The 23866-nt window shown below is 45.0% G+C and overlaps 3 protein-coding genes across 3 annotated transcripts; 2 read left to right on the top strand and 1 right to left on the bottom strand.

Annotated features, from left to right (window-relative positions):
- Positions 1-15204: 15204 nt before the first annotated feature.
- LOC147709509 (uncharacterized) lies at positions 15205-16745 on the top strand. The gene is made up of 2 exons (XM_086926014.1): positions 15205-15690; positions 16122-16745. The coding sequence occupies exons 1-2, from the start codon at positions 15205-15207 to the stop codon at positions 16743-16745; spliced, it is 1110 nt and encodes a 369-aa protein (XP_086782140.1).
- Positions 16746-19685: 2940 nt separating this feature from the next.
- On the top strand, positions 19686-20456 carry LOC147709508 (uncharacterized protein F54H12.2-like). The gene has a single exon (XM_086926013.1). It carries the CDS (start codon positions 19686-19688, stop codon positions 20454-20456), a length of 771 nt encoding a protein of 256 aa, XP_086782139.1.
- A 68-nt stretch (positions 20457-20524) lies between these two features.
- LOC147709507 (uncharacterized protein F54H12.2-like) lies at positions 20525-23385 on the bottom strand. Its single transcript, XM_086926012.1, has 2 exons — positions 22289-23385; positions 20525-20654 (listed from the first exon to the last, which is right to left on the bottom strand). Exons 1-2 carry the CDS (start codon positions 23383-23385, stop codon positions 20525-20527), a joined length of 1227 nt encoding a protein of 408 aa, XP_086782138.1.
- Between the last annotated feature and the right edge of the window lie 481 nt (positions 23386-23866).

The raw sequence follows: 23866 nt of genomic DNA, 5'->3' as shown, positions 1-23866 counted from the left end.
AGTATCCTTCTAGTTTCTTCGGTGACTGCTAACAAGGCGGTTTCCGTGCCATGCTTTGGTCTGAAGCCTGTCTGGGATGTATGTAATAGAGAGTGGTCCTCCAGGAACTGGGCCAGCTGCGCGTTTATATACTTCTCTAACACCTTGCTAGCCCAAGGGAGAAGTGAGATGGGGCGGTAGCTGGAGTGGTCATCTGGGTCTAGGCTGGGTTTCTTCAACAGCGCCCATACCATGGCCTGCTTCCAAGCTGTGGGGACTGAGCAAGAGGATATGGATGTGTTTAGAAGATCCAGGATGACAGGCAGGGTGGCTTTGCTTGCCTGCATCAGGACTTCTGGAGGAGCAGGATCACAAGGGGAGCCCGACTTGACTTGTCGTGCCACCTTGCTTAAAGTGTCGAGGTCCAGAGGAGGGAAGTGCTCGAGGGAAGGCTGGTCTGGGTGAAGAGGTGATCTAGGGGGGAGTGGATTAATCGCATCCGGGGTTGTGGCTGAAGTTGGGAAGGTGGAGTAAATTTTTATAACTTTGTTGTGGAAAAAATCTGCAAGCTCGTTGCATTGGTCCTTGTTTTTGTTAGGTGGAGGTGACGTGTTGGCACTGGAGCATTGCTTTATAATTTGGAAAATTTCTTTGGGCTTAGATTTTGCTTTTAGTATTTTCTCAGAATAGTGGGTTGCCAGGGCCGTTCTGATCCCTTCTTTGTAGGCTTTGATCGCCTCTTTGTAGGAAGCCTTTTTATCTGGGAGGAAGTCTAAACGCCAGGCTCTCTCTCGTTGCCTGCAAAGGCGTTTTAGCTGTCTTAGAGAGTCAGAGAACCAGGGGGCAGATTTCTGTAGTCTCTTCGAGGAGGATGTACGAAGCGGGAGGATCGAGTCTAGCGAGTGGGTGATCCAACTTTCATAGTGGACGTTAGCCACATTGCGGTCTAGGCAGGGTGACGGGCGAGTGGAGTCCAGGTTATGCAGCCAGGACTCCAATGGGAGTTTTGACCAGTTCCTCCTGGTGGTGACTTGGGGAGGTAGCTGGGGGGTTTTGTGTTTGACCCAAGTAAACGGGACCAAAAAATGGTCCGACCATGGGAGGGGGGTGGGTTGATCAACAGTTAGATCCAGGCAGTTGCTAAATATAGGGTCAAGTAAATTGCCCTTTTCATGAGTCGGGGCTGCAACCAGTTGGGACAGTTGGAGAGCTTCCAGATCATCTAGTAATTCCTGAGCAATGTGATCTTAGGGGGAATTAAAATGGAGATTAAGGTCCCCTAGGATCGTGTGATTGGCGGAAGAAAGAATTCTTTCCGCTATGATTTCTGGAAGAGACCTGTGGAACACTTTTACAGGCTCAGGGGGGCGGTAGATCAGGGTGCCAGAGAAAGTGTTATTAGCGTTGAACTCTATGCAGAATGCTACACTCTCGCACTCAGGGATAGTTTCTGCTGTGGTACGGCATCGGTACTGGTTCTTCAGAATGATCGCCAGACCTCCGCCTCTCCCTACCGGTCTATCCACTCTAAGGATATGGTAGCCTACGGGTAAGGCTTGAACTACGTCTGGCTCAGAGTGAGCAGTAAGCCACGTTTCGGTCAGGAAAACCGCGTCTGGCTTTTGCTCCTCGAGCAGCATGGCAATCTGTGTGCTATGTTTAGGTAAGGAGCGGCAGTTTAGCGCGTACATACGGTACGTTTGTGCCGCGGCCGACGGGGATTTGCGGAAGGAGTGTTTGCACCCCGAACATCGGACGGGTAGCTCTAAGGGAGCAAAAATGTGAGGGCACTGGAGAGTGGCAGTCCTACCTATGTTGTATAGGGCCGCCGAGCTGTAGGTCCTGCTCTGGGTGGGGTGAGAGCCAAGGTTTGTGGCCCCGGGTCCCGGCTGGTCGTGGACGGGCGCAGACGGGCTTGCCTTAGGCGCGCCTTCAGCGCGCAAACGGCGCGCCCGCTGCGCTCGCCCGCTGCGCGTTCTAAAGTTACACATGTTTTATAGGGGCCGTAGGGAGGGAAGTGGGCGTGACCTCAAGGTGGGCGTGTCCAGCGGCGAAGGCAGCCGGTGCTAGGGGTCACGTGAGCGGTAGGTCCGCTCTACCGTGCCCTGAAGTGCGCGGTGCTTTACAAGTTATCACAAGTTTAAAATCAGGTACGTTTTTTTAAAAAATAGTGCAAATAACAAATATGCAACCTCTCCCGGCTTTCCGCCTCAGGAGACTTAACTTCAGCCAAGCGCTAGTGTGTCAGCGCTTTTAAAGGGCGGGAAGTGGGCGTGGCCTCAAGGTGGGCGTGTCCAGCGGCGAAGGCAGCCGGTGCTAGGGGTCACGTGAGCACTAGGTCCGCTCTACCGTGCCCTGTAGTGCGCGGTGCTTTACAAGTTATCACAAGTTTAAAATCAGGTAAGTTTTTTTAAAAAATAGTGCAAATAACAAATATGCGACCTCTCCCGGCTTTCCGCCTCAGGAGACTTAACTTCAGCCAAGCGCTAGCGTGTCAGCGCTTTTAAAGGGCGGGAAGTGGGCGTGGCCTCAAGGTGGGCGTGTCCAGCGGCGAAGGCAGCCGGTGCTAGGGGTCACGTGAGCGCTAGGTCCGCTCTACCGTGCCCTGAAGTGCGCAGTGCTTTACAAGTTATCACAAGTTTAAAATCAGGTACGTTTTTTAAAAAAAATAGTGCAAATAACAAATATGCGACCTCTCCCGGCTTTCCGCCTCAGGAGACTTAACTTCAGCCAAGCGCTTCCTGGGAGACCTTCCTGGGAAATCCCTCAGTAAGAACGAAAGCAAAGGCCTTCCATGTCCTGGTGGCTTTGCTTTAATTCAGTCCCAGTATGTTGGCTTTTCAATGTGGCTTTAGTTCATGCAATTTGTGGAGAGTCTGAACTCCTAGGGGGATATGTACAAGGACTGGCAAAAACTATCGCTAACGTTAGTTAGCGGCGTACCGCTGAAAATTATCGACTCGATGGCGACGTATGTACAAACCGTTTCAACATGGCGATAGCTTCAGGGATCAGCGGCGAAAACTGCCCCTAACATTAGCACAATGACGATAGGAATTCTGGCGTTAGCGGGCGAAAACCAACATAAGGCCCATTACGGCCAAAACCTGTATATGACGCACCCTCAGTGTCGGCTCATCCTGTATGGCGGAAGATCGTCGCCTCACTGCTTTGAAGCAGTGGAAGAAATGGAACAATCATCACATGATGATAACTTCCTGATGTAATCGTGCCATGTTTCCTTTGCGGGCGGGATGGTGGGGCGCTGCTCCACTCACGGAGCGTGCAGGGGCAGAGTGGCATGCCCACTCAAATGTGCAGTGACTGTTTGGTCGGCCTGCTCAGGCCGCAAAAAGTAGTCATGTGCACTGTTGTGTTCACAATGCAGGCTGCATTACAGCATGGCGACCATGCCCACACCTCCAGCCCCTGGCTTAACACCTCGTCCTGGCCCCAAATAATAATCCCAACGCCGCATTGCAGCGTTGTGATTGGCTTAGGGGAGGGAGCCTGGCTGCCTAGTTTCTGTCCGTGGAAGCAGACTCAGGAGAGCAGAAGCAACGAAGATTCGAGACCCGGCCTCGAGGTAAGATTTCTCTCATTTAAATATTTACAACACCTGCTCACACACACATCCCCGCGTCCATGCTCCATCCAGTGTTTCTTCCGGTGTTTCCCACCTCCCAGCTGTCCAGTCCCCCCCACAGCCCTTCTCAATGGCAGCCGCTGTGTGGCCATGCGCAGCGGGCGTACCACTGGTGTGACAAAGGTATATATGGAGTTATGATGCATACCATTATATTGCATTCCATTACAACGTATACTAATACTAGGCATATTGCAAAAGTAGGGAAGGTGTTGGATTGAGATGTAAACATTACTATTCCCACTTCAGTGAGTGCAGCACTAAAACTAGCCCTTGCACCCCAAAGCAAACCCTGAAGCCTAAAATTAATGTTTGAGCCGCCAATACACACCCTAAAAATCATATTTGACCCAAATGCACACCCCAATTTTCCTATTTCACCCAAATGCACACCCCAAATTTCTAATTTTACCCCATAATACACCCCACATTTCATCTCCGACACCCGAAATCCATACCCACCCTAAGAATTCAAAATACCCCATTACTGACCTCACAATGTGTTGTAATGGAATGCGATGTAAAGGCACCGGCGTTGTTTGATTTGTGTTGTAAAGACATTAAGATGTAATGCCTCTTTTGTAATGGACGTCTCCCATGCCAAAGGCAAGCCATAGGCAAGCCTGTCTGCGTCTGTCTTCCCCTGGACCACGTTCAGCACCAAGGACCCTTCCTCTCTGACACTCCACCCTTACGGTGCCAGCACCCTCCTCGCCATCAACCCCGGACGCCACATTACCTGTCAGGACCAACATCTGCTCCGGACCAGACATCGCCATCACTGACGACTACTAATTCACCCGCAAGGACCACCCCAACCATTCAGGAGGAGGCATTGCCATCACCTAGAGAAGCACACTCCGACTGACCACGCACTCTAATGACCCAACGGTGACCGTGGAACACCTCAACTTCCAGATCCGGACCAAACCCAAGCCCATCCTCTGCGGCACCCTCTTCTGCAGGCCATTGGGCCATCGACACCCATTCTCCGATACCGTTGTAGACCTCATTGCACACCAGGCTCTCCCATCCACCGACAACATCCTACTCGGCGAACTCAAGATCCACCTGGACAACCCCAGTGACCAGAACACCACCCTCTCCTGGGGTAGCTCCCCAACATCAGACTCAAGCAGCTAGTCACCGTAGCAAGCCACAAAGCAGGACACACGGTCGAGCACGTCTCCTCCTCCAGCGGTATCTTCAACTACAGCCATACCACCAGACTCTCCTGGACCGACCATTACCATGCCCACCGTACACAACCGTCATCATCACCCCCCCTCACAACTGGATCAAGGCCACCGAGGTACGTCTCAGCAACTTCCTCAGCACCCACACTCCCCCAACGCTTACAGACAATGACACCGCAGCGTGCAACTGCCACCGCTGTATCTCCAACTGAGCCAACCCCTGGGCACCCCTCAAAAACGGCACTGTGTCAGTACCTTACGCTTGCATGATGGCAGGCATAAGGGTAACGGAGTGCCACAGGGATAAACTGGCCCCATGCATTGCTGGAGTTACGTCATGGTTGTGACACGACTGCAGCAATGCGTGACTTTAGTGCAGACAAATATGTCAGGATTTCAGACGTATCTGTCATTACTTGCATCATGGAGTGCTGTCGAGTGAATACAGCACATCAGTGATGTCGCAAGAAGGGGGAAGTGAAAAGTGTTGCAACACTCTTGTTGCAGCGCTGCAACACTTTTCGTGAGTGAAGCCCAGGAATGCACACTACCTTATTGATGGTGCGCAGTCCTGCCCTGTAGTTTTGTCGCAAGGCTGCGCAGCAACATTGCTTCTAGTGCGGTCCAGCACCAAAACCTGCTGAAATGAGGCCCCAAGGGTAATCTCCATTTGCAAGACCAGCTATTTTCTGGTCTTATAAAACTGCAAAGTATCCCCTTGTAAATATCGCAAAGAGGGGTTAGCGGCCATTTTTGCATGGGAACGCCTACCTTGCATGTCATTATCGCTAACAGAAGTGGTGATCTTTATATTAGACGTTTTTGCTGGAAAACCGCCGCCTACAGAGGTTAGCGGCAGCTTGTACATAAGGCGATAACAATCTCACCGCAAAACCATTGGAAAAGTGCCGCTAATGTCGTGTTAACTCCTTGTACATATGCCCCTTAGTATTTTACACCCATCTGTTGCTAGTGCTGGGCAGAGGTATCGGTTTTTCGTGTTGGATGGAAAGGTTGGTTAAAATACCTTTAATATTCCTAGCTCAGCCATGATTCAGGCAGTTAGACCTGAATGGGAACTTGTTCCTGAGACAGATTTTCTAAATCTAGTACTATAAAATACTTAATGTGGGTATTTGAAATAATTCTGAGATATTGCCTTTGCTTTGCGTAAATTTGTTACCACATTCACAAAACAAAGGCAATAAGTCACTGTAAAAATAAATATTTGGATTAATCAATACTGAAATGTATTGTCTTTAGAAATTACTTTACCCATGGTAAAAAATATATATATTTCCCGTGCTGGCTGATGGTAGGATTTAAGTTATTTTAATGATGAGGTTCGTCTCTTTAAATATAGAGTACCTGGGTGCGCGTGATGGTCTTGAAGGATGTGAAGTGACTCAAAGAATTCATTAAACTAAATAAAATAAATTAGAGGTTTTATCTGTGTACAAAGAGCTGTAATTTCACAAAGTTACAGTTGATGCCTTACTGTCTGCTTTTAAAAGATTTAATCTCTTCCCTTTGTTTTTAAACTATTATGCCGTTCTTTTCAAGCATAATTGTTCTATTGGGTGAATTTACTTTTCTAGATGTAATAGCGTTTCATTTAAGTAACGAATTGTAGTTAATTCTATTCATATTTGTTTTATTGTTTCTTTGCTCCTATTTTTATGGAATTGTGAACGTTTTTAAGACAGCTGCGTATGAAACTATAAACATTTGATCATTTTTATTTTAGGGGGCACAAACCCCCAGAATCATGAAGAACACATTTTGCGATTCCTTAATAGCGAAAAATACCGATTCGCTATTAAGGAATAGCAAAATGCTATTCATCAAGAAATCCATTCAAAAATAGCGATTTCTAATAATTCCCTAATTGTGACTCGCAAATTGCGAGTCGCAATTAGTGAATATCTCCCCATTCATTCCTATGGGCCTAGAGGCCCATAGGAATGAAAGGGAAGACCATCTCAATTTGCTAATCGCAATTAGCGATTTGCAAATTGAGATTGCGATTTCAAGGGTGCAGGGGTGTCCAAAGGACACCCTGTTGCACCCCTGAAATTGATGTGTGCACATTTGTTACGCACACACATGCCCATAGGGCATGTGTGTGTGCTCCACATGAAACTTTGAAAAATGCACTTTAGTGCATTTTTCAAGGTTTTTGCTATTTACCACGTAGTTTAACTTCGCGGTAAATAGCGCCCCCAGATTGCGAATTCGCAATTTTTAAATGGTTCATGAATTGCATTTAAGGAATCTCAAATTGAGATTCCTTAAATGCAATTCATCGCAATTTAGCGATTTCTATAATTGCGATTTTTGCATTTGGGATGATGAATACCAAATGCAAAAATAGCGCTCGCAAAGGGCCAGGGGGCATATTACCAAGCAATAGCGATAATTATCGCTATTGCTTGGTTAGAGACAAAAATTTACCGCTGAGCTGCGGCGATTTTTACCGCAAATAAACCTTGGTATTACCAAGGTTTATCGCAAATGCGATAAAAATCACTGCAAAGCAGGAATATCGCTGAAAAGTTCGCGATATTCATGCATTACCGAGCTAATGCTCTTAGCCACGTTATCCACCTCCCATTGGATAACATGGCTAAGAACTGCTCAGGGCAGGTGTTTTCAGTCGCTGACATCTTGGCACGCCCACTTTGCATGTCATTAGTGATAAATATCACTGACATGCAAAGTGGGGCCCAAGATGGTCGTTATCTCCTACTAGCTGTCGCTAACTGGTGTTAGCGACAGCTAGGTAATAGGGAGATAATTTTATCTTCGCTTTCTTGGCTTTCAAAGCCAAAAAAGCGGAGATAAACCCCCTTGATAATATGCCCCCAGATTCTCAGAATCTGGCCCTTTGCGAGCTGAATTTACTTTGATGAATCTGGCTGTATATCCTGTGAGGGTTTGTTTCTGCATTTAAACATCATACAGACGCTCATAAAAGTTCATAGTTTGTAAGCAGCATAAATGGTCAATTTAAGGGCTATATACTGTAGAGCAAAAGTGGTAGCCTCTGCACCTCCATCCAGAAGTGTCCTTATTTTTGATACTTTGATTTCCGAGTTTGACCTCACACCAGTGTCTTCATCGGTATTTCAATTTGCATCCACAGTGCCCCACAATGGAATGTGAGGCCCATGTTCCCAAGTAAATAATGTCACCAGGCTGTTTAAGGGGGGATGGTCTTCTAAGGTGCAGCTTATTTTAGTACTTTTGGTGGTGCAAGCATCCTGCTGAGCATGCACAGATGTCTAATATCCACCCTTTTTAAGTAGAATCCACATATTATGCTCAATGAGGTACATTTCGCCTATCTTGGTTGTGTTAACCCGTATGAGTGGTAATGATTCACTTTCTCTGTGCAGCCAAGATATGCTCTTTATGGGCAAAAATCGACTTTCTGCTTTCAACATACCCTACAAAAGCCATAGCAACACCATGTCAGTTTCCACAAGGCATTTTAGAAGAACAGTAGCTACTCTATAGACCACTAAGAACCAGGGTTACGTAATGCATAAGCATCAGAGGTTCACTGTGGAATACATCTTTTCAGTATATTTGGTTTGTAAATCAATTTCATCAAAATCATGTTTCATATTAACAGTAACTACACAACCATTGTTACAGTTTCAAATGACACTAGCACGCCAAGCAGGGGCGACTCCTCCACTAAGGCAGAAGAGCATCGCCCTACTGCTCTGTGAACAGATGAAAAAGGAAGAATACTCTAAGGGCCTCATTTATGAGCCCTTGCGTCACTTTCACGGCGCCGGTGCGTCACTTTTTGTGACGCACCAGTGGCGTAAAAAATGCACCTTGTTGCGCCATATTTACAAAGTGACGCATCTAGGTAGATGCGTCACTTTGTAAACCCCTGCGCCACATTATACCTGCGCCAGGTATAATGTATGCAAGGGGGGCGTATTGACGCAAGGAAGGGTCGTAGAAGTGACGCAGTGAAATCTATGAGATTTCACTGCGTCACTTTTAGGACGCCATTGCGTCAAAATCTTGTGCCTGCCTCACAGCAGGCGTTAGACTGACGCAGGCCCTTTCACATGGGGCTTGCCCCATGTGAAAGGACGCATTACTGGAGTTGCGTCACTTTTGTGACACACTCCAGCAATGTGTCACTTTTGCGCTTACAGATACATCAGAAATACTGACGTATCTGTAACTCCTTGCGACATGATGCGTCATACATTAAATATGACGCATCAGGAATGTCGCAAGGAGTGCGCACTGAGAAGTGACGTATCGCTGCTTTCACGCAGCGGTGCGTCATTTCTCATAAATGAGGCCCTAAGTGTGCATAACAGACGGCCGCCCATACAGTCTTGCGCACTTAGCTCCACACCGGGCTGTGTGGCACAACCCAGGTGGAGAACATATCCGGGCTCCCAGGCCCTCTCTGAGCGCCGAACCACGGTGCTCAGACGAATCACAAAGCTCCTATCAGCACCGTTGGGATTGGCTTGGGGAGTCTGGAAGCCTTGGTGCTTCCTGTTCCTGCTTCCTGCCCCTGGCAGTGGACAAAGAGGACCAAAAGGCGGCAGCTGACAGACAGCGTTAAGTAGCAGCCGCCACTGATGACAAGCAGAGTCCTTTGAAAAATATTTGCACAGTTTATAGCAAATGATATTGCAACATAAGTATGAGTGCTCAAGTGGAAACAAATTGCTACATAACAAACGTGTAATTATAAAGCAACAGGCAAAAGAAAAATACAAGAAGGGGACGGTGAGGCCAATTGTATTGAACTCATCCAAAGAGTCTAGTCTAGACAGTAAATTATTTTATCTCATAGCACACAGCGATAAAGGTGTTTCAGCCCCTTAATACATTTTGGCTCATCCTCAGCCATTTAAAATTTGAACATAAGCAACAGGAATTTAAAAGGATAAAAATATGGATATTTTAGGGAATTTCTGAATTGACATCTAAAAACTGTAAAATGTTTTCTGCATGGCCTGGTAAATTACATGTGAATTTCATGATACAGGTAAACAATTTCTTTGTCCTACGAATGATTTCCAAAGGTCACACAGATCAGAGGTCCTATGTAGGAACGAAAATTAGGTCTTCAGAGCTGTTCAGAAAGGTAAGTTACAATTGTGAGTCATTTACATGTGCAACTTTACTCTTACAATATTGAGTAACTTTACTACTTTTGCTTATTCATAAAATCCGAGTGTAATTACTTAACACTGTAGACATACACGTCCACACCCCCTGAAACAGGGGGTAGAGCCTAATTTAAGTGTAAGTTACTACTAAAAAAATAGTGCCCCACATGGCCAACCCCTGGAACTGTGATACCCTACCATAGAAAGCAAAGAAGGCAAGGACTTATTTGTAAGCCCTATAAGAAATAATTTTAATTTAAATAAATGATTTAAATACCTATAATTGAATGTTAAGTAATATAAACAATATTTATTTGATGTAATTATGAATATTTTAACACGCTTTTTTATTACAAATTAATGAACAATACATGAAACTAAAATATAATTACATTACTTTTAATTAATTCTATTCATCACATTTAGTAAATATTCATGTATATTAAAATATATATTTTTTACTTTCTTTTTTTATTTAAACTTGAGGAAAATAAGTTCAAAATAATTTAATATATTTACATTAATTAAAGATTTATTTGAAAATTGTTAGTAGTGCATGTATTTAGCTTTACATTTAAAATAAAGTATTACTTTACATTATTATATAACATAAACATATTTTTACAAACGTTTTCCAACTTTAATAAACTTTTTTACATTTCCCTATACTTTATCTTATGGAGGTCCCCACTGCGACTGCAGGGTCTCCCTAGGGTAAAACAAAGGAAATAGTAAGAAAGCTCAGAGTGGGAAATATTCAAATTTCACACCCAGAGAGGTCCGTGGTTATTCGCACCTTCACTTGGTCAAGATTTCTTTATTTGGCCTAAAGCACCTTTTTGGAGTTCAGAATCTTCCAATAGGGCAAAGCTGCAGACAAAGTCTGGGATGGTCAGACTGCAGTCTGATGGGCTTGTCGCGTTGGTCCACTGAGCACTGTTTTGAGTGACAAAAAGCTCCCCCCATTACCAACGTCTGTCAGTCCAAATGTTTTCCAAGTACCAGCTTTTCAGAGCTTATTGAAGAAGTCCAGCTAGAGAGACCCAAGAGTCCCGGGACCTCAGGGACAACACCTAGGGGTCAGAACTCACTCCAGGAGAAGCCACCAGTCCGGTCAAATCTAGGTCCATTTGTAACTGGTCAGCTGGGCACTTCAGGAAAGAGGCCTCTTGGAGCTTGGTGGGTCCCTCTAGCCACACATGTGGTCAGCCAACTGACCCTGGGAGTCCACTTCTTTTCCTTGGGTACAAGTGGGAGGACGTCCAGGCCTTCAGGTCTCCTCAAAGGTCTCAAACTGCTTCCTTTCTTACAAAGGTCCAGAAAGTGTTCTCCGAAGCTTTGGGTGAGATGCCAGCTTTGTACATTACACCATCCAGTGGATGGGGGTGACCCCTGGACACTTACTAACCAATGCGGTACAAGTTCCTGGGGGGAACCCTACCTACTTTAACAGCACATCATATTTGCCCTACTACAAACTATCCCAGAGTGCACTAGTCTAAAGTAAATCCAAGATGGCTTAGCCTTCTGCCCTTGGAGGGAAGTTGTGTGCCAGGTTGGGCTGTATTTAAGCAAGTGAGTAGTGCCCTCCTAATATACGACAAACTGGTTCTGGGGTTCTGGGGCCAGCTCTCCCTCCCACTGGATTGGTTCCCGACTGACTATCATGGGCCTAAAGAAAAAATACTTCCCCATTTCTTGGGTTTCCCTTTACACTAAACTATGGATGGGCAGGTTTTGCCTCTGTCTAAGTTAATGAAGGTCCTGGAACCTCCATAGCTGTTATTCCTGAGATTATAGGGATCACAAGTCCCACACACAGCTCCTGTCACCAGGCCTAAGTATTTGTTCTACTCTGGGGGCTTTTTTCACACCTCATTCAGGTCAAGCACTGGTAGGCAGCTGCTATCGAACTAATTCAAATTAGCCTCCAGGAGATTCAGGCAGGAAAGGTAACTTTCTAAAATGTAATTTCCCTAATATGTATTATAAGTCTACCTTTATCATTAGATTATTTTGATGTATATTAAGAGTAATGGTTGAATCATTTCCCTAGCTGGTACCAAACCCGAGACAGCAGAATTAACATTTTAATCGGTACTCTCGTAGGACAACCAAAGCCCTCCACTGTGGAAATAGGTTATGTGGGCTTGTCACCGCAGGGACAGGATAACATTAAGGGCCCGATGTAGGTACCAAATACCGGTCGGAAATGGCCGATTTCGGCCGTTTCTGACCGGTATTTGGCCTACTGAGATGTAGGGGACCTTTTGTTTTTTTTTTTTTTTTTTTTTTTTTTTAGTCCTCATAAGTGCAATATTTAAAGTAAGGAGTTGTCGGGGCCCCTTTCTCTCATTGAATCTTACACTTCACTGTCTTAACATAGGGTGTGTGTAACTGGACAGTTCCCCTGGAGCGTCAATTAAGAGAGAGGAGGGTCCCCTTATTTCCAATACTTTGTAGAAGGATTGAGTACGGGGGGTGGAGCTAGCCATTATGGCTACTCATGCAGGCCTTCTCCTGCGTTTCCATTGCTTACACATAATCATTGGACTTATGTAAACGTTTGTCGTACCAATCACAAAGACAGTTTTACATCTTGGATACCTCCATGATTTAATTTGCACCTTGCTGGTAATTTTCCCAGATTTCCCAGAACTTGAGTTTTTTTTTTCTGGGGGCCTTTCTTTTATCAAGTCTATAAATTCTTAGTATGGAAGTTAACCAATCACTATGAGTTGGAGGAGCAGAGCTTACCCAATTTATACAAATTTCTCTCCTTGCAAGCAAAATTAATAAAAAAAGGAGATTTTCCTGGAGAGTAGAAAGCTTGTCAAATGCATTTGAGCTCCTTACCCCAAAGATAATTAAGTCAGTACTTACATTTAGATGTCTTCCTAACACCCCATCCAAAGTCTTACCCACATCATTCCAGAAGCCGTCGAGAAGGGGGCACTGCCGAAACATGTGTAGATCGTCGGCTCTTTCCAGCCCACATTTGGGGCAGGCCTTCACTGTTGACCCAGCAAACTTCGATAACTTTTTAGGAGTCCAGTAGGCTCTATGAGAGGTGAAAAGATGGTTTCTCTTTAAGGCAGCTGAAGACAAGATTGTCCAGCATTTACTCATAGATACTTGCCATTGGTTGTTTAACTCCGGCGTCTGCAGATCTTTCCCCCATACTCTCTCCGGAATCCTGAAATCTTCCTCTCCTCCCAGAATCAAGGCCCAATACCAAAGTGCGATTTCTTTATGAATAGTGTCTGTTTTCTGCATTTCACTTTCCAGGGAAGGGTTCCCAGTTCTAGATTCTTTTAATGATTTCGACCAACCTGAGAGTTGATAGAACTTGAATTTAGAAAGTGAGCCCAAAGTCTTGGAGGATAAGGTATTCCACTCCAAAAGGTTGTTTCCAGACATCAGTTGACCCCACGTGGTTAGTCCAGCAGCTTTTATAGGGAGAGCTAGTTTATCTTTAAGGCACTCAGGGGTGCCAGGAGAGTCCCAGATGGGGGCCAGATCGCTGTAATAGGGAATGTTTAGAGTGCATCTTATGCTAAACCACAGTTTGGCCGCGGATTTCAACATCTTTAGTTTAATTTTTTTAAAGAACTTCGGATGTCCTAATTTATATAGAAAGTGGCTGGTTTTACGGGTCATAGTCTGGAAATACAAAGGGTAGCAATCAGAAACATTTAGGAGCTTTCTATTAGATTTAAATTGAAAAGCTCTACAATATTCATAGAGATCAGGGCTTGCAATGCCCCCCTGGATTTTTTTCCTTCTTAACTTGTTCCAGGCAATTCTAGGATTTTTTGAAGACCATATGAAGCTTGTGATCTCACTCTGGATTTTTTTTAGAGTTATTTTGTTAAATTCAAGGGGGATAGCACCAAAGATGAATGTAAACTTTGGCAGGATTGACATTTTAATTAAGTTCGATTTGCCTTGAAACGACAAAGGGAGACCCCCCCAAACTTTCAATAATCTTTTAACGTCCTTGTCTATTCTTTGGAGATTTATATGGGTGACTTTGTCTAAGTCTTTGACTAGGTCTATACCAAGATATCTGATTTTATCTTTGTTATGGGGGCTAATAAAGTTATCGTTCCAAGTCATGGTTTCAGTCTTGTCTTGATTGACTTGATAGCCAGAAATACTCCCGAACCTGGTCAATGCCTCCTCAGCTATAGTTAGTGTCCCCCTAAGGTTATCTGTAAAGATCATAAGATCATCTGCGTAAAGCGCGATTTTTTTAGACCAGTCTTGAAAAGTAAAAGGAGAGATTAAGGGGTCTGATCTGAGACGTTCCGCCATCGGTTCTATAAAGAAATTAAAAAGGAGAGGCGAAAGGGGGCATCCCTGCCTGGTTCCTCTCTTTATCTGTATTTTTGGGGTCAGACTGCCATTTATTAGGATTTGGGCTCTCAGAGAAGTATATATTTAAAAAAAATATATATATATAAATATAGGGGACCTTTTTTTGTCCGATTCGGTATTTTACCGATTCGGTAAAATTACTGAATCGCAAAAATACCGAATCGGTAATTTTACCGATTTTTTAAATTTTGGATGTAGGTGGGACTACTTTCAGTCCCACAGGCCCTTCAGATTCGGTATTTTAACACCCAATCCAATTGGGTGTTAAAATACCGAATCCAGGTGTGCATGCACATGTGTGAGTAGAAAGTAGGGATACCTTTACTCGTCATGCGTGTCCGCAAAAGTGACAGGTCAGTGTGTGTCCTTAAATGTGACAGGTCTGTGATTGTCACCAAATGTGACAGGTCTGTGATTGTCACCAAATGTGACAGGTCTGTGATTGTCACCAAATGTGACAGGTCTGGGTCCCTGAAAGTGACATGCCTGTGTGTGTGTCCTTAAAACTGACAGGTCTGTGTCCTTAAAAGTGACATGGTGTTCCTGTCCTTAAAAGTGACATGCGCCACGCCCCATAGATGCGTCCTTAAAAAGTGACAGGTCTCAACCCTCTATGATGACTGTAGGTGTCCATTTGTCCCAAGGGGGGCGGGCTTCCAAAGGGCGGGGTTTGTTTTGGAGCCATCAGCGAACTAGAGTCCTATGACGTTTGTATGCCATAGTTATGGTGTAGATGTGTACGCCCCTTTTAGGGGCTGCTTAGGATACATATACGCCTTCCTTAAGAACCTCGTACAGCAAGCAGAAGCCTGAATACGAAAAGGTGCCCACACCCCACATCAGAATGAAGCGACACAACCCAATCGTGAAAAGGCCAGTGTTGGGTGGCTCCCAACCCACTATCAATAGATATTACCGCAGTTTAACACCCCTGGTAATGGACGAGGATGCTCGACAAGAAACTCCTAGGGATATGGACTGCGACGTTACTGGCTTTGGCAATGGCATATGTAGGCCTATGGAAGCACGCCGGCTCAAGGATTGCGTATGTCGGTTTTCCCCGATTAAGGGCGACAGCAGCGATAGTGAGGGCTCATGTAGCGGCAGCCTGCTTGCTGGTCTCAGTTCAATGGATCTGGAGGAATCTGAAGAAGCTGTAGCACCTCCTAATACACCCATCTATGAAGACATGGACCTTCAGGAGGATAAGGCTGCTGAGAAGGTCGTTCTGCACCATCCTGCTACAAGCGTCGAAGATGATGGGGCATCACAGGACATTAGCGACTCTCAAGATTTCAGAGCAGCCGCCAAAGACGATGAAAATGCGAAGGTTATTAAAAAAAAATTTAAAAAGAGAATGTTATGAGCAGGCAATTACATAATGGTTTATTTTATTTCTTCAACTAACGAACGGTCAATATTTTCTTCTTTTTGACCCTAGAGAGCAAACCCAGTCGAATAGACCTACTTAATAAACTATGTTAAAAAAGATGTAGCACCTCCTAGCACATCCAGCTATGATGACAGGGACCTTCAGGAGGATACGGGTGTTGAGAAGGGTATTCTGCAACAACCTGGTACAAGCGTCGAAGATGATGGGGCATCGCAGGACATTAGTGACTCTCAAGATTTCAGAGCCGCCGCAGAGAGCGGTGAATATGCAGAGGTTAGTAAGAAAATGTTATGCGCGGTCACCTACATAGCGATGTGTTTTATTTCTTCAACTTACGGATTGTAATTCTTTCTTCTTTTAAACCCTAGAGAGAAGCCCCAAAAAGGCATGCGCCAGAATGGCGGTCTACAAATGCGAACAATGTAATTTTCAATTGTCTGTGGTGCTCAAAACAGGCTGAAAGTTCCACATGCCAAAACCGTGATGGCTGCGACAAGTGTGTATGCGACTCTGACATGTGTGAAAAGGAAGATGATGGCTTGTCCGACTACGCAAGGCAGGAAGTTAAGGCTTTCGCCGCACAGGTGGTCCTAAACTGTGTCCGGTGTGACTATTACAGCCTTTGTAACGGCCATCAAATCAATGATCCGCAGCAGGAGGCTCACGAATGTTTGTGTGAATCATACGGATCAAGAACAATACGCTATATTTGTAGTTTGATAGATCCATACAAGGTATATAAACTGCTAAGGGTGGTGTATGGGCTGTACGCTGAAAAGAAGCTTGTCCACCCTGATATGTTGAGAATCTTGACGGCGGCAATCAATGAGATCCGATATGCCTATGACCCGAGCTTAAAATTACCGGGTATGCAGGGTACGGGCACCACTTTCAACAGAAAGATGATAGAAAAACTCGTAGCAAGGCGTATGTGTAATCTGTATAAAAAAAATCGAAAAATAGGGTCTTTGGCCCCTCGAAAACTGTTTTAAACAGGTGCTTATTTAACGTTACATGATAGCGTGTATTTAGAATAAAGTAATAGAATGTTACACCTCAAGGTGACTCTGTGTTAATACGTCCTTACGACACTTACTGTGAAAAATGTAAAGTATACTCTGTTTATGATTTGTTAAATTTTTTCTTTACTTTTTTAATAAAAGGCACTTATGCAAAACAAGTGGCATTCATTGTCTGGTGTGTAGCGGATGATAACATGTTGGGGTCCCTAATAAGAAAACTTTATTATGATACACGGGGAGTTGGCAGCTTGGGAAGCGCCGAAGCTCTATATAGAAGGGCTGTAGATGAAAACGAACCTGTAAGCAGAGATCTGGTGAAGAACTGGTTATCAGGAGAGGAGGCATATTCACTACATAAACCCGCCAGAAGACGTTTTAAGAGACGGCCTACAATCGTTAATGCACAATTAGATTATCAATGGCAGGCGGATATCATCAGCCTTCAAGATTTAGCAAAACATAACAACGGAGCTCACTATATATTAACTGTTATAGATGTGCTGTCCAAGTATGCCTACACAGAAGCGTTACGCGATAAAACTGGGGCTAGCGTCACGGCCGCTTTTAAAGCCATCTTCGAGAAAGGGCGAATTCCTCAAAAACTACAAACAGATGCCGGTAAAGAATTCTTAAACAACACATTTCAGAAACTATTAAAGCACCACGGCGTTCAACATTTTGTAACACACACAGAGGTAAAAGCAGCGGTTGTAGAGCAGTTTAACAGAACTTTAAAGTCTAAGATGTGGAGGTATTTTACGGCCCACAACACCTACAGATACGTTGATGTTCTACAGGCCTTTTTAGATGTATATAATGCCAGTTACCACAGGATCATCAAAACAGCACCCGTAGAGGTAACGCATACTAATTCGTTAGCTGTTTGGAGAACTGTGTACGGACATAATTTCGCTACAAAGGTGAAGAAGCCTATTTTTAAAAAAGGTGATCATGTAAGAATTTCAAAATTGAAAGGGGTCTTTACGAAGGGTTACCAACAGACTTTTAGCAATGAAATATTTATAGTGGAAAGTGTGGAGCTTAAAGAGGGTTTGTATATTTACAGGTTAAAGGACTATGATGGGGAAATGGTGTCTGGGGTATTTTACAAGGAAGAATTACAAAGGATATCCACCGATCCGCACAGGGTGTATAAGGTGGAAAAGATTCTGAAAAGGAAAGGTAGAGGCGCTAATAGTCAGGCATATGTCAAATGGAGGGGGTGGCCGGAGAAATTTAACAGTTGGGTGCTGGCCAGCTCCCTGAAGGGTGTGTGAGCTGAGGAGCGTCTAAAAGCTGATGTTAAGATGGAGACAGCGCCCTTTAATATCACCCTGCCGTCCAACGCTTCAAAAGACATGTTCCCCGACAACCACATTTCTAATTATACAGTGAAATTGGCTACGCCTGTGGACCTGAAAGGTGATTGGGAGGTAGCCCTAACCGAGATCCGATACCCTAGAACCTGGAACACATTTACACAGACCGAGGCTAAGTTTTACCTAAAGCGTGAGCAGGACCCGATGAGCATGCACGAGAGCATGTAAATGTAAATGTAAATGTATTTGAGCTTATATAGCGCACAGCTACCCACAAAGGGTTTCCCGGCGCTTGCTTAGGGAACCCGTCCTGGTATTCCCCTGTGAGATAACCCCGGCAGGGTATCCACAAGGTGAAAGCCAGGCATCCCGCCGCGAGGGGCCATTGTGGAGATTAAGCAAGCTATTGCCCAGAGTCGCAGAGTGTGAACCCGTGAGTTGAGAAGGCACCGGAGCGAGAATTATCGAGTCCGTGGAATTTTTGAGCCCAAGACCCACCGAGGCGGGGAATTGAACCCTGGTCCAGGGCCGATCTCAGCTTCCGGGTCTGCCGCCTCTAACCCCTGAGCCACACTTCTCCAGCATCCCATACGGCTACTACCCCACAGTTTTAAGTGTTGTTGATGCCATCAACTAAGCCATAGGTACCATCGAAACATATACGAATACCCATCTGTCACTAGATAACGTCAGAAGGAAGGTGTTTCTTAAAACATCGAGTCGCACCACAACGTTTAACTGTACCGGTAAATTAAGCCGCGTTTTAGGAACAGTACAGAATGCTAAAAGTCCGGTCGAACCGGATCACACGTGCCCTGATATTAACGGAGGGTTCTACAAACTCTATGTGTATAGCGATATTGTAGAGGCACAGAGGATTGGAGACAGTTACTCGCCCTTGTTAAGATGTGTCCATGTACAGGGAGAAAATAATACGATAGTCAATATTCAATTCAACAAACCCGACTACATAGTAGTTTCTAAAAACCTATTTCAATTATGATCTTCGACGATCAGTCGCAGCCTGTGTCCTTTAAATATGGGAAAGTTATTGTAAAGCTTCCTTTAAGACCGCGACGCGACAGAGGTTATTAAGCAGACGTCATGGTGGTGGTGAAAACATACGGGGACCCTTCAATGTACAGGGACTATTACCGAAATCAGGCCGGCTATGGAGGCCCACCGTACTTTCAAGGGTCACCTGTTATGTATGGGGCTGGTCTAGCAGGTTTCTCCCGCAGTCTTTTTAGAAGAGCTATGCCATTCTTGAATGAATGAAATTGTTAAACCGCATGTTAAGGCGGCGGCTTCGAACATTGCCCATGATGTTGTTGGCTCTGTTACTTCGGCGGTTGCCGAACATATGAACAAACAGCCGCAAGAAGGCGCTGGCTTAGTGTACAAGCCGCGCACGAGCGTTAAAAGGAAGCGCCGTGCATCGAGACACAGAGGACCGCAGGCCCCCTATAAAAAAAAGAAGAGTTCTTCAAAGCGTGCTCAGAAAAGAAAAACCCCAAGGAGGAAGAGAGCTACGAAGAAGAAGAGATCCTCCTCTAAAGTAAATATTTTTTAAAGCGGCACAACCTAAAGCATGGCCTTCGTACACTGTGCATCGGGCGAGTGCGCCAAATCCGAGTTAGACTTGTTTACTCTAAAGCCTACACAGACAAGCATCGAAAACAGCTTCTTCATGGAGGTATCGTCTTTAGCCGCTTTGACACCATTGGCCCCTATAGAGTTTTATGTATCAGGGTCCACGGATATGTATCTGGATCTCAACAACACGCTACTCCACCTTATGTGTAAAATTGTAAAAGCCGATGGTTCCGACATAGCAGCAGACGCTAAAGTGGCTACGATAGCTTATCCCCTTGCAACCCTGTTTAATGAGGTGGACATCACCCTGGGCGACCGGCTCATCACAGAGAATGATAACATGTACGCCTACAGAGCCTACCTCGAGAGCATTCTAAATTACAGTAGCGACGCCCTCGACACACAGCTTTCATCGGGGCTCTTCTACAAAGACACATGTGAACATTTTGAAGTCACGGAGTTGGACGGTGAAAATCAGGGCTTTGTAAAAAGAGCCAGTTTTGCATCTGCCAGTCGCCAGTTTGACCTTCTGGGCCGCATACATTCAGACCTATTCTTCCAAGATAGACTGCTCATCAACGGAATCGATCTTAAGATCAAGCTCACGCGTAACAAGGATTCATTCTGTCTCATAAGTGGGCATGCAGAACAGTACAAGTTGGACATACGGTCAGCGAGTCTGTTTGTAAAGAGGGTAAAAGTGTCCCCGAGTGTCACACTAGCTCATGCCGACGCTCAAACGCCAAGTACGCTGTGGAAAGAGTGACTCTGAAGGTATTCAGCATCCCAGCAGGTACACGACTAACACAGCAACAGAATTTATTTCTGGGACAACTACCTAAGCTTATCATCATCGGATTTGTGGACAATACAGCTTTTAGCGGCTCCTACGCTGCAAATCCCTTCAATTTTAAGCACTACAACATCAATTACGCTGCTCTGGTCCACGAGGGCACCGTGATTCCTGCAAAACCCTGCACACCCAGTTTTATAAGCTCCAACTACATCAGGGAATACCAGGGGCTGGTTTCGATAACCGGGAAACATCTACGGGACTGTGGTGTAGCCGTGACAAGAGAAGGGTATGGGACCGGATACACACTGTTCGCATTCGACCTGACCCCTGACATGGAAGACGGTGATCACTACAACCTGGTCAAAAACGGAAATCTAAAAGCTGAAATACGATTCAGTAATCCGTTACCTACGAATGTGAACATGATCGTATTCTCGGTATTTGACAGCATCATTCAGATTAACCACGCCAGACAGATTTTGTTTGACTATCTTTAAAAGTTTGTGAAATGGACACTGTGCAGATACGGGACTTCTTAAGCAGGCACAAATACGCTAGGAAATATTTTTTAGGTGTTTTCCCTAGCGATGGGCTACCTACCGAAATAGGGTCAGAAAGACCATGCACCCTAGTCTTTAACACCGATCCTCATTACAAGGGTGGAACACACTGGGATGGCATGTTTATAGATAGTGACAAGGTTACGGTGTTTGACAGTAAATCTGAGTTCCCCGAACACAGTATCCATACAAAACCCATATTCAAGTTTGTGAAAAAAGCTGCAGCGAGGGTTGAGTATAATAAGCTACGGGTCCAGGATTCGCTTGCCATCACATGCGGGGAATACTGTATTTATTTTATCAGTAAAATGTCTGAGGGTACATCGTTTAGAAATTTCTTAAATCTATATTCGAGTGACCTTGTTAACAATGACAGAATAGTTGTGAAATATGTAAAAGAAAACACAAGGGTCTCGGTCCGGCCTGTGAAAACCGAATACAGAGTCTGAATGTGTGCTTTAAAACATTTCTTTATTTTAAACGTTCATCATTAAACATACATGTGTTACAATCCCTTACAATTTTGACAGATGCTGTATTCAGTTTTCACAGGCCGGACCGAGACCCTTGTGTTTTCTTTTACATATTTCACAACTATTCTGTCATTGTTAACAAGGTCACTCGAATATAGATTTAAGAAATTTCTAAACGATGTACCCTCAGACATTTTACTGATAAAATAAATACAGTATTCCCCGCATGTGATGGCAAGCGAATCCTGGACCCATAGCTTATTATACTCAACCCTCGCTGCAGCTTTTTTCACAAACTTGAATATGGGTTTTGTATAGATACTGTGTTCGGGGAACTCAGATGTACTGTCAAACACCGTAACCTTGTCACTATCTATAAACATGCCATCCCAGTGTGTTCCACCCTTGTAATGAGGATCGGTGTTAAAGACTAGGGTGCATGGTCTTTCTGACCCTATTTCGGTAGGTAGCCCATCGCTAGGGAAAACACCTAAAAAATATTTCCTAGCGTATTTGTGCCTGCTTAAGAAGTCCCGTATCTGCACAGTGTCCATTTCACAAACTTTTAAAGATAGTCAAACAAAATCTGTCTGGCGTGGTTGATCTGAATGATGCTGTCAAATACCGAGAATACGATCATGTTCACATTCGTAGGTAACAGATTACTGAATCGTATTTCAGCTTTTAGATTTCCGTTTTTGACCAGGTTGTAGTGATCACCGTCTTCCATGTCAGGTCGAATGCGAACAGTGTGTATCCGGTCCCATACCCTTCTCTTGTCACGGCTACACCACAGTCCCGTATATGTTTCCCGGTTATCGAAACCAGCCCCTGGTATTCCCTGATGTAGTTGGAGCTTATAAAACTGGGTGTGCAGGGTTTTGCAGGAATCACGGTGCCCTCGTGGACCAGAGCAGCGTAGTTGATGTTGTAGTGCTTAAAATTGAAGGGATTTGCAGCGTAGGAGCCGCTAAAAGCTGTATTGTCCACAAATCCGATGATGATAAGCTTAGGTAGTTGTCCCAGAAATAAATTCTGTTGCTGTGTTAGTCGTGTACCTGCTGGAATGCTGAATACCTTCAGAGTCACTCTTTCCACAGCGTACTTGGCGTTTGATATTTGCAAAGCGTCGGCATGAGCTGGTCTGACGCTCGGGGACACTTTTACCCTCTTTACAAACAGACTCGCTGACCGTATGTCCAACTTGTACTGTTCTGCATGCCCGCTTATGAGACAGAATGAATCCTTGTTACGCGTGAGCTTGATCTTAAGATCGATTCCGTTGATGAGCAGTTTATCTTGGAAGAATAGGTCTGAATGTATGCGGCCCAGAAGGTCAAACTGGCGACTGGCAGATGCAAAACTGGCTCTTTTTACATAGCCCTGATTTTCACCGTCCAACTCCTTGACTTCAAAATGTTCACATGTGTCTTTGTAGAAGAGCCCCGATGAAAGCTGTGTGTCGAGGGCGTCGCTACTGTAATTTAGAATGCTCTCGAGGTAGGCTCTGTAGGCGTACATGTTATCGTTCTCTGTGATGAGCCGGTCGCCCAGGGTGATGTCCACCTGATTAAACAGGGTTGCGAGGGGATGAGCCATCGTAGCCACTTTAGCGTCTGCTGCTATGTCGGAACCATCAGCTTTTACAATTTTACACATAAGGTGGAGTAGCGTGTTGTTGAGATCCAGATACATATCCGTGGACCCTGATACATAAAACTCTATAGGGGCCAATGGTGTCAAAGCGGCTAAAGGCGATACCTCCATGAAGAAGCTGTTTTCGATGCTTGTCTGTGTAGGCTTTAGAGTAAACAAGTCTAACTCGGATTTGGCGCACTCGCCCGATGCACAGTGTACGAAGACCATGCTTTAGGTTGTGTCGCTTTAAAAAATATTTACTTTAGAGGAGGATCTCTTCTTCTTCGTAGCTCTCTTCCTCCTTGGGGTTTTTCTTTTCTGAGCACGCTTTGAAGAACTCTTCTTTTTTTTATAGTGGGCCGCCGGTCCTCGGTGTCTCGATGCACGGCGCTTCCTTTTAACGCTCGTGCGCGGCTTGTACACTAAGCCAGCGCCTTCTTGCGGCTGTTTGTTCATACGTTCGGCAACCGCCGAAGTAACAGAGCCAACAACATCATGGGCAATGTTCGAAGCCGCCGCCTTAACATGCGGTTTAACAATTTCATAGCCTTTTCTCAAGAATGGCATAGCTCTTCTAAAAAGACTGCGGGAGAAACCTGCTAGACCAGCCCCATACCGGCCTGATTTCGGTAATAGTCCCTGTACATTGAAGGGTCCCCGTATGTTTTCACCACCACCATGACGTCTGCTTAATAACCTCTGTCGCGTC

Source organism: Lissotriton vulgaris, chromosome 6 (assembly GCF_964263255.1).
Source record: "Lissotriton vulgaris chromosome 6, aLisVul1.2, whole genome shotgun sequence".
Lineage (NCBI taxonomy): Eukaryota > Metazoa > Chordata > Amphibia > Caudata > Salamandridae > Lissotriton > Lissotriton vulgaris.
Note: the sequence above shows the minus strand (reverse complement) of the source record. Positions and strands in the feature narration are given on the sequence as shown.

What these genes read in the sequence shown, in the direction of transcription:
- LOC147709509 (XM_086926014.1), top strand. Translation starts at nt 15,205, where the DNA reads ATGAAGCGACACAACCCAATCGTGAAAAGGCCAGTGTTGGGTGGCTCC. An exon ending in AAGACGATGAAAATGCGAAG is followed by an intron (nt 15,691 to 16,121) that starts GTTATTAAAAAA and finishes TTTAAACCCTAG; the next exon opens with AGAGAAGCCCCAAAAAGGCA.
- LOC147709507 (XM_086926012.1), bottom strand. Translation starts at nt 23,385, where the DNA reads ATGGTCTTCGTACACTGTGCATCGGGCGAGTGCGCCAAATCCGAGTTA. An exon ending in GTAGCCGTGACAAGAGAAGG is followed by an intron (nt 20,655 to 22,288) that starts GTATGGGACCGG and finishes AGGGTTTTGCAG; the next exon opens with GAATCACGGTGCCCTCGTGG.
- LOC147709508 (XM_086926013.1), top strand. Translation starts at nt 19,686, where the DNA reads ATGGCCTTCGTACACTGTGCATCGGGCGAGTGCGCCAAATCCGAGTTA.